Source organism: Myodes glareolus, chromosome 19 (genome assembly GCF_982192425.1).
Source record: "Myodes glareolus chromosome 19, mMyoGla1.1, whole genome shotgun sequence".
NCBI classification, from domain to species: Eukaryota; Metazoa; Chordata; class Mammalia; order Rodentia; family Cricetidae; genus Myodes; species Myodes glareolus.
The window spans coordinates 60,888,804-60,902,446 of NC_142044.1; the positions used below are offsets into that span (position 1 = coordinate 60,888,804).

The window sequence follows — 13,643 nt, forward strand, 5'->3', positions numbered from 1 at the left end:
TGCCTGCTTCCTGAGGCCACGTGCATGGATTGGTTGGGGCCACCTGGTGTCTCTGTATTTCATCACCCTCTGTCCTTAGGTTTATGTTTTTCTGGGTTAGAGGAGACTCTAAAGGAAAAGGAGCGGACAGGTAGTGAAGAGAAATGACACTTGAGGAGGGGTGGAAGAGGACCTCATACCACTTGTCTGAAGAAGCCAAGGAAACAATGAACTCAAGGCAGAGGGACTCCACCTCTCCCTCCCCCTTCCAAACTAAGGTGAAGAGAGGAGTAACACAAGAGATGAGGGCTATGGGTCCCACTAATGAGTGGGTCCCACTAATGGCTCTCTGCCCGGGTTTCTTTAACAGATTGCAAGAGGCCTTTGGTGGGGTGTTTTCCTCATGAGCATGAAGTAGCCACAGGGCAGCAGCACACCTGAGTTCCCGGCTCTTGGCTGGGAGGAGGACCTGTTCAGTGTCTATGCTTCATTTTCTCATTTCCAAAGCGGTGACACCAGTTCCTCGTCACAGACTGCTGAGGGGCAATGAAGCAATGCATATGAAATGGTTGGCATGTAGATATGGGACCAGGGCCTTGACCTTTACTGCTACTACATTGTTAATACTACTGGAAGATGGCTCTAGTTGCTAAGTAGAAACAAAACAAAACAAAAACCTTGAAGCCAGAGATTCTCTAGCGGACAGAAAGCAGAAAAAAGAAAATAAGAACTTAGATCAGGGGCCAGCCCAATACTTGGGAGGCTGAAAGATGCAGATCTTTGAGTTTGAGGTGAGCTTGGTACACACGAATTCCAGGTCAGAGCTACATAGTGAGACCCTTTCTCCAAAACAAACAACACACAAACAAACATCAACGTTGAAGCCCTCAAAATGGAAGGCAAGGAATGGAGGCACATGCTCTAATCCCAGCATTCAGGAGAATGAGAAGGATCAAAAGCCTGGCTATATAGTGAGGACATCTCAAAAAGAAACCCGTGGGGCTGGAGGGATGGCTCCACTAACTAAAAGACTAATTACTCTTCCCGAGGTCCCAGATTCAGTTCCCAGCATCATGAGGTAGCTCAACTGCCTGTGACTCTCATTCCTGGGGACCTGACACCCTTTTCTGGCCTCTGCAGGCAAAAGGCACACAAGTGCTACATAGACACGCAAACACGACATTCATGCAAAACACTCATATACATGAAATCAAAATAAATACATTTAAAAAGTGTAATAACACATGAATCCAAATCAAAAAAGATGAGTTGTGATACACACTTGGGAGACAGACGGAAGGATCAGAAGCTCAGGGTCATCCTTGGCTACATAACAAATTTGAGGCCAGTCTGGGTTACATAAAACTCTGTCTCATTCGATTAGCACACAACTTGGAGACATCAATAATAGCAATTCATTCACCCCCTTCAATCAGCCTGTCTCCTTCAGTTGTTCTAGACACCTGGAGGAGTGTAGACATTTTATCAAGAGATACTTAACACAAGTCAGTAGCCAGCATCATGCCCAGATGCTGGTAAGTACAGGAGAAAACGTTAGTGAAGAAGCTATAGACTTTGGACCAGAGTATTCCAACAGGCAGAGGAGGCAGCGAGGCTAAGGGGCCAGGTGATAACATTAAACAGCATGGGAGAGGAGCAGGGTGGCAGTCAGAGAGGGAGTGAGCTGTGTCTGCCAGGCCACTGCAGAGACAGAAGTCTGGCCTGCAGTGGGTTGATGGTAAATGCACACAGGCAGGATGAGGAACTAACACTTCCCCTAGATCTAGGAAGTGTCAGTGTGTAAAGAACAAGCACCCATCCCTTTTCCTTTGGGATTTTCTGCACAGTCATGACCAGAGAACCATCCAGGAGTAGCTGGGGAGAGGCTAAGGACACTTGGAGAACAATCTCCTTGTTTGGTGTCAGGTGGAGAAGAGTGAGGCAACAGCCAGTTATGTAACGAAGAGTCAAGAAGTACATGGTTTAAAGACTTCATTCTCCACTCAAGCCATTGTGCGATGTTTGAAAAATCTTATGCCAAAAACCAAAAAAAACCCAAGTTCAAAAATCTGTCCAGCGACAACCTAGGCTCTCCTAACCAACAGATAAATGTTTCTCTTCGAGCCTGCAAGCAGCCGCACCTCTGTAGTTTCAATCTTGTGAGAGTGAGCCTAGGGAAGCACTAGGTGGTATGGTGAGAAAGGCGTGCAAGAGAGCAAGGAGACAAAAGGTGCAGTTAGCAGAGCAGCCTGGAGTCCTGGCTGGTGTGCCTGGCCTCAAGAGAGCACTCTGGCAGCCTCTGCAGACAGGTTTAGTTTTTAAAAGCACCAGAAAGCCACAGATTTGCATGTTATTTGTGTTCCAGGCTTCATTTCCAGGTATGTGGAATGAAATGAATGAATGAACAGTATTCAGTCTCCAGGTTGAGGGGTGGATTCAGAAATCCAGACCACAGTGAGGATCCAATCACTGGTCCAGTTTGGATCAGCAGACAGTTGGGGGATATCTATGTAATTTATATGTATATATATATGTACACACACACACACACACACACACACACACACACACACATTATCTCAGATATATGAGAGGAGACAGAAATAGTCTCAGAGACAGACAAATATATTATTGAGCCCAGAGTCCCCAGTCAAAGCACAGAAGCAAAATCCACAGAATTTATTTCAAATAAATCAATTAAAAAAAAAACCCCAAAACTAGGGAGTGACAAACACAAAAAAAGGCAATATCCCTGACACGCCCCCACCCCTGCTCTTGCTTCCACTTCAGCTTCGTTCAACTACGTTAACGACAAGGTATTTGTGTTTGCTTAGCTTCCCATCAGCAAACTATAAACTTATAGACTGTAAGACCCCGAGGACAAGGTGGCCTTTATTTCCTTGGTCAAACCATCTTTCCTCTCCATTTTAGGGCTCGTAAGTCCAGTGCCCGGCCTCACCCTTGAGATACCTAGACAGGGATTCCCTGTGTTCCAGGTAAGGCAGTGCCTTTAGAGGGTGAGGCAGAGAGAGAGAGAGGCGCCCATCATCTGAGTGTGCAGGGATATCACGACAGAGAGAGAGGCGCCCATCATCTGAGTGTGCAGGGATATCACTGTTAATAAAAGGATGAAGGAGAAACCTACTCAAAGTGTTCTGATAAGCCTCTTGGGAACCCTCTTGAAGGGCCTACGACCCCCAAATGACAGCCCGCTGGACTGACGAGGAGGACGGCACTCCTGTCAGGTGGAGCACTATTTGCGATCTGCAGGAACCCTTTGGAGGTGACGATGAATCAGCAATCCCCTCTCACACCCCTACAATACTCTCATTTTAAACTAAAGCTTCAGAGAATGAGCCCAGCCAAATCCTCGGTACACAACATAGAAGCTTGCTTGCACTGTTGATTAGCAAAAACAGCATCAACCCACTTTCTGGCCTTGATAGCTCTAAGTGTTGGTCCATCCATAAAGGCAAATGGGGAAGTTATCCCATTCCCTCATTAGGGCTACAGAAGTCCAAACAAAGATTTTAAGATAGTGTGACCAGAGAGGGCTTTAAGATCAGATATGGGTGCATGTAGTCAGTAGGTGCTTAAGAAAGGACTAAACTGAATGAGGGTGCCTGAGCAGAGTGGAGTCTGAGTGGAGTGGCAAATCTCTTCCATTTGCCTCCCTAGAAGTTGGGTTCTGTCAAGGATGAGACAATCCCTAGAAGTCACCAAATAACTGATGGCTACTCCTCAGCTTAGAAGGAAGAAGAGCCGACATCTAGGTATGTTATATTTAGGCAAGGTACTGATGTAGGCCTTAATTCTACAACCAAGCCAGTACTGACACTGATCTTCAACTCCCGCTCAAAAGCATCTTACTCCATCTAGCATCAACTACGCAAGCAGAGCAAGGAAAAACAAAGCAACCAAGTGTTAGTCACTTTTTACTCTCACATTCTTCAGAGCTCGGGGGATGGCACAGAGAGATCAGAGGTTACGAGTTTAAAAACAAAGGAGCTCTTTAACAAACTCTCTTCTCTTCTACTAGTGATAGTACCATAGGCTGTGTAAAACCAGGTGAAGACGGGCAGGCCTTGGGATGGAGTGGGTGGAAAGGTTTTGCCAGGCTATCTGTACCTCTGAAACACTAAAACAAAAAGCTGTCAGTGCTGAGGACATTGAGCACAGGAGGCTAGCATGATAATACTGTCTGAAGAACAGAACCTGCCATCACAAGGAAGTACACCTCATGTTTAGAAGAGGGACCTGACAGCAAGTCTCTAGGCTGTATGATGGAGAAATACACTTAACACTACACAGGCCTCCTGGGAGTCACAGTGGATCTCAAGTCATCAACTGGATGTAATTATGTCCATATGTCACATCACATGTTCAAAAAAGGCAGAAACAAGTCTTATTTCCTGTGTACACAGTCCAGGGATGACTGCTGGGGCTGTTTTTGTTGAAAAGTCTGTAACTGCCATGTAACGCTTACTACAAATATTCCTTTTGTAGGGGAGGGAAGATGGTTATGAGCTCTGAACTCAGGGGAGGAGATGAAGAGAAGGGAAACAATAGGCACGTTTCGTTTAAAGCAGGTTAAACAGATACTGGTAGCATACCCCCAGCCACAGAATACAGAAACATACTCAGTCTTGGTCAGCAAAGTTCATTCTTGAATTAAGGAAGTTCCCAGGTACTCGTCCCGCTCTTGCTGGCGGACTCTCAAGAATGGCTTTTTATACAAGTCTGTACGTGGTTCCCATTAAGCCACCCCATCACATCTGGCCACTCCTATTAGTCCTGGGATGGACAGTGGCCTTGGAATCACTAGCTTTTACCTGGTACATATTTAAACTGCATTGGAGAAAGGGAGCTGACTTCAGACAGGCTCAAGAATTCCTTATATATTTTGCAAAGTGCTTTTGTTGCAAGTCTCATATTCTGCTGTACATGGCAATAAATATTTGTTGCTTTGGTCCACACAAAAAGTCTCTGAGGAGATAAAACAGATATTGTCTAAAGGAACAAACAATAAACAGAGGAAACGATCTTTGATGAGCCCCAGATAACAGGAAAGCCTGAAAAGCTTGTCTTATATGACTAGTCCAAGGTGCCACCGAGTCAGCTGTCACTTTAACTACAGCAAGTACCAAGAATCAGACAAAAGTCTAGGAGGCCTGCAGTCAGACTGCATACCACCACAGTTTTCTAAAGGAGAGTGGGAAAGGTCCCAGTGACTCATATACAGAAAGCTATTTATTTCCTATGGAAAAATAAAAAAAAGAAAGAAAAAGAAAGGGAGGGGAGAAGGAAAAGAGGAGCAGCAAGAAGGAAACATAAATGTACAAAGGGGTCTCTTCCTCCAACATGCAGGGACCAAGGAAGAGGGAGGGCACTGGTGGCTGGAGTGGAGACAGTAACACTCAGTTTAACAATGGAATATTAAAAAAAAAATAGTTGTTGTTTTCAGATTGTAACCTGTGGTAAACATAGAAAAATGTACTAAACGAGCTTGGTATAAAACAGAGTAAAATCTTCAAATAAGCTCAAGGAAGAAGCACAATGCTGGAAAGGATGGGGCACATGGATGGGGAAGAGGAGAAAAGATTTTTATATAAAACTACCTATTACAATACAGAAAAAGTATAAAATGTTCTAGTTCTAGAACGTCAGTACAAAAGGACACTGGCATAGGATCAGCTCACCATCTAAACCTTGGGCTCTCAGAGGGTGGAGAGTCGCTAGAGACAACAGAAGGAGTATCAGTTTCACAATCTCAGACTTATCAACCCAAACTCCACCCGTTTTGTTTTCAGTTGAAAATGCCATCTACCTTGATAACCTTGACTCTTAAGCCAAAATTCATTCAGGTCTTAAAATACTCTTAGGAAGTCTATAAACACCTGATCCGCAGCAGTTGGTAGGAATCACTGGATGCTGGAATTTGAAAGATGAAAATAAACCTACAGACTAAATGGTGAACACATTCAGTCTTATTTCTTTTAAAAGCACATCCCTATGAAATATATACTTCACATGTGTGCATGTGTATATATGCATGTACACACACACATATAGATAGGAACTATGTATATAAAATTCTCTGTGGTTAGAAACATATTTAAACGAACTAGCCACAGACCAACTAGACCTGTATTCATCCAACTCTGGCATTCCTCCTTCCTAGTCAGAAAGAGGCAACAGTGAAGTGGGGGCCCTGTTGCTGCACTCAGCACTTCTGGGTGGGTCCTCCCCACAGCACATGCGCTAGCACATGCGAACCCCTGCTTGTAAGGAAAGAACTGCTTGCGACTTTAGGGTCTGCCAGGGCTTGTGCACTATGCTCAGAATGGGATGATACTACCAGTGATAAAACAGCTTTGAGGACAAGCAGTTGGGCTTCACATTAGGGCATATAAATAGGAAGGGTTCTGGAGGAGGGTACGTAGGCTTGTGCCTCAAAGTCCAGTTTATGCTCCCATTCCTAACTCTGCATCCTGGGAATCATGTGTATGTCTACGTGCTGGTGGTTTTTATCCCTACTTGCTGTCCACACTCTTTCCTACTTCTTGATAAGGCCTAGCAACCAGAGTTTATAAGAAACCAAGATTCTTCCCAAGTTTTCCTTGGGCTCCTAATTAGGAACTCAGTGAGGCTGGAGCCCTTTGGAAACAAGACGGCAGAACTGAGGTGAGAAGCAGTCTCTTTCCAGCTTAGGGATGTCCCTCACCCCTTTCACAGCACCAAAGTTTCTTTGCAAAAATAGTATCTGAGATACAAAAGGAAAGGCAGATGTGCTTGTGAGTGCATCTCGCCTGGGCTGGTCCAGGATCAAGGGCTGCACACGAACAGGGTGAGGAGCAGCTGTCCCAAGGTCTCTGGCTGTAGATGGCAAAGGGCTGGTCCCCCACACTATCATGTCTGCTCTCTGAGACAGTCTTCACAAGAGCTTCCGGTGGAGGATCTCCCAGACCATTCGCTTCCGGAAATATGGCATGTGTTGCTGTAGGGACACAGACACACTCTTAATTTTCACTTTCATAGGCACAATTCTCCTTTCTCCAGATTCCCTTTCTTCTTAAGGCTTTCAACCAACAGATGCAGTGACATTTTTGGTCTTCCAAACTGCTCATTCTTGGTTACATGTAGCCTTTTCTTCTCATTGTTCTTTTCTACTATTTCCACTCTGTAGCCTCTAGGGATTACAGTGCCATCATATGGAGTCATTGGGAGAGGCCCAAATGACTACAACAATTCTGAGAATGGCACCTATCAGGTATTTTATGTTGATCTCTTAAGAGAGTATGAGACTAAGGACTGAAAATGAAAAGTACTTTCTCAGAGAAGAGCTAAGAGAACTTCAACCACTGTCTCAGTTTGGTCAAGATCCCAGTGTCTTAGCTTTTGAAAGTTTTGTTTGAGATAGGCTCTCACTATGTAGCCATGGTTGACCTGAAATTCTATGTTGATCAGGTTGTCCTCTAACTCCTAAGTGACTGGGTTGCTTCTGTCTCCGAGTGCTGGGATTAAAGTCAGGTGCCACCATGCCGTTTTCCTAAGAATTTTTTAAACTCTGGGTGGTAACCCATATGAGCATCTGAATATGAAACTTAATATGTCTAAGTGTGAAAATCTGAGAATAGTCAAAGGTTTCTGAGCACACTGTGTCAAAAAATTAATTCAGGCTCAAATGTACAATGAATTGAAGGTGCTTTTGGCAGAGCTCCCTGTGTTGCATGACATCACTGCAGCTCTGACTCTGCTGCCCTGGGACACGACAGAACGCCAGCTGGTGCCTCCAGAAACCCCAGTTCAGATTCTGGACCACTGTACATTATATAGTTTTTACTATATACAACATTTTCTGTTCGTATAGAAACAAAATGGTTTAACTATGAAAACCAAAAGAATTTTAGTACATTCCTATCATACTTTCTTAGCATGTGATATATCTAATTGGCTTACTGTTGGATTGTATTGTACTAGAATTTTGATTTTAAAAATTGTTGTTTGGGCCAGTGGGGTGGCTCAGGGAGCAAAAGTGCTTCCTGCAGAGCTTGCTGATGTGACTCATAGTAGGTGAGAAACAACCCCCACAAGCTGTCTTAACCGCCATGTGCATGTTGCTTCCTTCTCCCAAAAATTAAAAAAAAACAAAGCAATATTTTTTAAAAAATTGCTGTTTGAATCTTACTTCAGCCATTTTGTACCATTCTGTGCAACAGCATTCTCAGTATTGCTGATATAAAATCAAAGTATTAAATCAACTCTGAAAACAAGGAAGATGAGCTGTATCCCAGAACAGCAAAAATTCAGCCAAATTCAATTCTTTATGTAAAAACAAGAATACCCATTTCATTTGTGTGCAAACGCACTTTTGCCTTTATTCAACTGTAAAGTTACATGTAAACCAGAGAAGTGTGTTAAAATAAATTCTTTGATTTATTATCAGTATGTTTCATTTAATATTTAATATAATTATATATCCAGGTAATGCAAAAACTTCTTGGGTGAAAACAAATTGTAAGTTTTCTTTCTTTTTAAAGATTTATTTATTTTATCTGTATGATATTCTCCCTGCATGTATGTCTGTGTTCCGTGTGCATGGGTTGGTACCTGTGAAAGTCAGAAGAGGGCAAATCTTCTGGAACTGTAGTTAGTAGTGGTTGTGTATGGCCATGCAGGTGCTAAGATCTGAACCCAGGCCCTCTGGAAGAGCAACAAGTGCTCTAAAACCACTGAGTTATCTAGCCTCTATCTATCTAGCCTCAAGAAGAACAAGTTTAAAATGAAGCCCTGGTTCAAACAAAATCTAGAAAAGCCATTTATTCCAATAGAAGTAAAAAGTTAAGTAGGAAACATATAAGAATAAACCATAATAACTTTGGCTCAGACAATATACAGAAAAATGAACAGCTGCACTGAGAAAGGGGACAAGGATAAGATGTTGTAACAAACACGAGGACATTAAGTTGGGGTCTGTGGCCCCCAAAGGGAGTAGCATTATTAGGAGGTGTGGCCTTGTTAGAGGAAGTGTGTCACCGTGGAGGAGGGCTTTCAAGTCTCTTTTGTCCAAGCTTCCCTTAGTGTGCCTTTCACTTGACTTCCTGTTGCCTGCAAGATGTAGAATTCTCATATATTCCTCCAGCACCATGTCTACCTGGATGCCACCATCCTCCCTGCCATGATGATAATGGACTGAACCTCTGAAACTGTAAGCTGTCACTTCAATTAAATGTTTTCCTTATAAGAGTGGCCATGGTCATGGCATTTCTTTGCAGCAATAAAAACCTTAACTAAGACAGGGTCTATTCCCAAATCTGAATGCTTTCTCTGGTTCATTTTGTGTTTCTTCTAAGATTAGAGGTAGGTGGGGGAGATGGACAGAGAACAGAGATTAAAGCTTTCTTTTTAACCAAGACTCACTATTGTATGTGACACACGGTAAGCCAGGGTGTGAACTGTCACTGTCTTCTTTGGTGCAGCGTTATAGACTGTGAACAGTGTTATGAGACACAACCTGAAGCATGCAAACATATGGCAGAGGCCAAAAACAGTTAGAAAGGCAGCTATGGATAGCTTGGGTTCAGGTGCCTTGGCTGTCCTGAAGGCCCGTCTCACCTGTGTGAAGTTGATTGGTCTGTCTTTGGTAATGCAGTCAGCGTATTTGCAAGCAAACATCCCACAGTCACTTCCATTCATCTGCTGTGGAATCTCCTAAAAGACAAACAACATACGATTTTTGCAAGATTCTTTATCAATTTGACACCATTTCCCTAGATTTTGAACACATGACTGTGGGAACACATGACTATTTAAGAAAAGTTTAAGGGGGGAGCAGTATTTTAGTCCCGCCGTTGTGTTTTACTTCGTATTAATCCACGGGGAACTATCTCAGATTTCCATGATACCTAAGGGTATAAAAACTGGCCCTTTCACTAAGAATTAAATCGTCAAGTATTTCTCACAGGAGTAAGCAATTCAGCAAAACAGCTAGGCATTTAGAAAACAGTTTTACACAAAAAAATATGTTATGAGATTTCCCACAAATAATTTGTCTTCCTTGAGGAACCGATAAAACTGAAGTCAGGCTAGACATGAAGCTAGAAAGTCCCTGGGAATCAAACAGCAGATAAAATTCTCTCCTCCCACATACCCTAGTTTGTAAGAATTTGTATGAGATCAACAAGAACATACCTGGCTCTTCTTGCTGAAGAGCTGCCAGCCATTGGTGTCAAACTCTTTCCTTTTCTTGTCAACACTTTCTTGCTTTAGGTATTGCCTAAGACATTGGAAGAGAATGAGATGAGCCATGTGGAGTTCTGATGGCAGCTGTCACCACAGGATGGGGCTAGCAATCCTCAGAAGCCAACTGATGAAACTCCTACCATCAGCCCACTTTGTCAACCCAGGAGGGCCAGCATCTCTCCTTCTGACTGTATGATAGTGACAGTCTTCTTCCTAAAGTTCTTCAGTCTATTAATCTTCCTAAGGAATAATAGTTTTTAAATATATTTCTTGGTTTGTATGGTCCTTTTAGAGTCATCAATCTAATGGATAATTTATTTAAATTATATTAAATGATTAATGATTTTAAAAAGTCCTTAGCAGTACCAGGGTATGTATTTTTGCACTGGTAGGCCTGGATCTCCTTGTAAAAGTTCAATCCAAATCAACATTTTAACAAGAATAAATTCAAGCAGGGTGGTTGATGGCACAAGTCTTTAATTCCAGCTCTTGGGAGGCAGGATCTCCGAGTTTGAGGCCAGCCTGGTTTACAGAGTGAGTTCCAGGTGCACAGCAAAGAATAGGTGTTTTAGAAAAAGAAGCAAATAGAGCATAAGAAAGAGACTTGCATTCTAATTTCCACGTGAGCCACTCACTGAGTATTAAGACCCAAGCAAACCAAAAGTCACCTCTGTGGGACTTGATTTTTTCATCTAAAATTTCAGAAAGCTGATTTAAATGAGTTCTGTTAGCTTAATCTCTATGTATATAATTACTCCATATTTTAATGTGTCAAGATAGCAATTGCCCTCATTAACACATATTTTAAGTATTATAATTGCTTCACTCTACTTGAATTTAAATATGCATTTATACTAGATATGACGAGTCATGTCTCTGAAGATATCAGACAACTGAGTTTAACTGCTAGAAAGACAGAGAGAGCCAAAACAATTTTGTCTGTCTTCAACTCGCACTTACAGGAGGATCCTGCAGGCTTCATTGTTTATTCCACCCATGGAATCGTAGTAGGTCACACTCTTCTTTCTAAAGTCTATGACCTGGGAACAAACAGAGCAGTGAGGACAGTGCTGCAGCATCAGCTTTCCCTCCCCGACTTTCTGTGACACTGTGAGAAGCTGGGTAATGTTCTGCACTGTGTTCATGTAGAGTGATACCGGGGCTCATCAATTGGTGGGCCTAGTAATTAGCCTAAAATCTTTTTCTACAGCTCAGTTTTCCTGTGATCAACAACACATGATTCAAAGAACACTAGTTAACTATCTTAAGATCATTTCCACAGTTTAAGAAAGATGATGACTGTGAAGGGCCGCATCCACATGCCCCATTACAAGATGGTGCTGGCATCCGGTTTCACCGCCAGGTGAATGCACATGTGCTAGGTAACTTTCCACTGCTGTCCCCGCCTACTCCCGAGGCATCATCTGGGATTACGGGCAGCAGACCAATCCAAGAGTGACACGTCCGAAGCAAGGACTGTTTCCTATATAAGGGATGGGTTCCTTCATATCTGGGTCCCTGGCCATGTTGGCTTATGCTCTAGCTCCCAAGGGGCATTAAAGCTTTTCTGCAGAAGAATCCTAGTGTCCCGCGTGGTTCTTGCTGGCGAGACGATAGCGTGGGACAGATGACAAGATTCTGGGTTTGTCTTTAATCTTGGTATTTTCTTTTTGGATTGATATCTTTTAAACATAATTCAAAACAGAATATACAATAACTTTTAATAACATTAATTTGATGTATGCATGTTTCCAGAGTCATAAAAATACACAAAGCAAGTCACAGCTAGGCAGGAAGTAGTGGCCCAAGCTGGAGCTGGCGGCATCACGAACACGTTTCCCCCTTGTCTTACGCTGAGGTTGGTAGCTGGCCTACAGCTGCCAACGCCAAGTATCTCCTACTCTAATGGGAAATTCACTCATTTACCTGATTTTTAGCCAAGTTATTGCTACTAAATCCTACTTTTCCCTATAATCAAGAAAAGATGTAGAACTAGTGACCCTCTATGCTGTCTTTGTAGATTCTTTTTCATGTCATCAAAAACAAAGGAGCTACTCACAGCTAGACACCAGTGCACACCCAAGTGAATGGGCACCAGAAGAATGTCAACAGAAAACACATCCACTTTCTTTGTCCAACGTTTCACCGCCTGATAACCAGCTGTTTTTAGCTTGGTGAAGAAAAAGGTATTAAACGCATGTACACTTGGAAATCCCTTCTCTTTACTGCGCTCCATCAGCATATTCATGTAGAAATTGATGATCTGCAGGAAGACATTACACATCAGAGCAGTCGAAAGAGTGGCGACAGGAAAAGGGCAGCCACACTGAATGATCAGGACGCCATTCATATGTTTATGTATTGTTTTGAATCACAACCGACTCAATGAATGTTTCAATAGACAGACTTAAAACATCCAGTTTTTACTTAATATAAAGATTTTATTAATCAAACTTCTGAAAGTATCAAACAACTAGGTTTCACTGCTGGAAAACAGAATGAATAGGCAGATTTAGTCAGACTTGTAGAACACGGAGAAGAAGGAGGAAGATGAGGCTTCAGAGGAAAGGAAATGACGGCGTGCACTGGCAGTTACTTTAATGTTTTTGTACTGAGTAAGAGCATCCTGATCTCAGTTCTTATTCCCCCATACCCTTTTCTCCTTCCTCTCTCCCTCCCCTTCATTTTCCCTTTCCTTTTCTCTCTCCTTCCTTTGCTCACTCCCTCTCGAGACAGTCTCACTCTGTAGCAGTCTGAACTCAACTTCCTATACGGTGCAAGCTAGCCTTGAACCTGTGGAACACCTCCTGTTTGAGACTTGAGTATTGATATTAAAGACTTGCAATGTGACATAAAATCTGGTTCCATATTCAAAGCCGTATTGGATACATGGCAGTGGCATGCAGCTTCAGTTTCAAGCAGATCTAAGCAACCAAAAAGCCAGAAGGTAAACTAGGAAAACACCTGTAATAGTACAGCAATTTCTCTTAGGAGCGAGACATGATATAGTGTAAAACCGTTTTCTATTAAAGACCTAACAGTCAAGTCACAAGCATGAAGAGATCAAATGTTTAGCTTTCTCAGCTACTGACTATTATTCCTTCAATAGCAAGTATGAGTATGTAAATTAAAATGCTTGCAGAAGAGGAGATACTTTATCAACTTGAGGAAAGTGGATTCTTTCTGTCAACAAAGCAATGTCTTCTCTACAGTAACTATGCTGCCTACGGTTCCTTTAGGTCCAGGACTCCCTGGTACTAAACGTTGAAAGGGCCAAAGATTACAGCATAGTTACTTTATGTGGCTAACTACGGCCAGGGCAGTGTCTGTCAACTGAAAGGAATGAATGGGCTAACTGAGCCACAGCTTGGAAATATGACTATGAAAACAGGCACATTTTTCAGAATTTTTTTTGAGGAATG

General features: G+C 42.6%; 1 protein-coding gene across 7 annotated transcripts in view; it reads right to left on the reverse strand.

Moving 5' to 3' along the window:
• Positions 1–2,629: 2,629 nt before the first annotated feature.
• Positions 2,630–13,643, reverse strand: part of Senp1 (SUMO specific peptidase 1) — a 66,741-nt gene continuing 55,727 nt past the window's right edge. For all 7 annotated transcript variants that reach the window (XM_087899225.1, XM_048444713.3, XM_087899227.1 and 4 more), the window contains 5 exons: positions 12,281–12,484; positions 11,182–11,261; positions 10,171–10,255; positions 9,595–9,690; positions 2,630–6,976 (listed from right to left, as the gene is read on the reverse strand). In XM_087899225.1, coding sequence (XP_087755351.1) covers positions 6,914–6,976; positions 9,595–9,690; positions 10,171–10,255; positions 11,182–11,261; positions 12,281–12,484 — 528 coding nt within the window. In that variant the 3' untranslated portion in view covers positions 2,630–6,913. The remainder of the gene's footprint in view (positions 6,977–9,594; positions 9,691–10,170; positions 10,256–11,181; positions 11,262–12,280; positions 12,485–13,643) is intronic.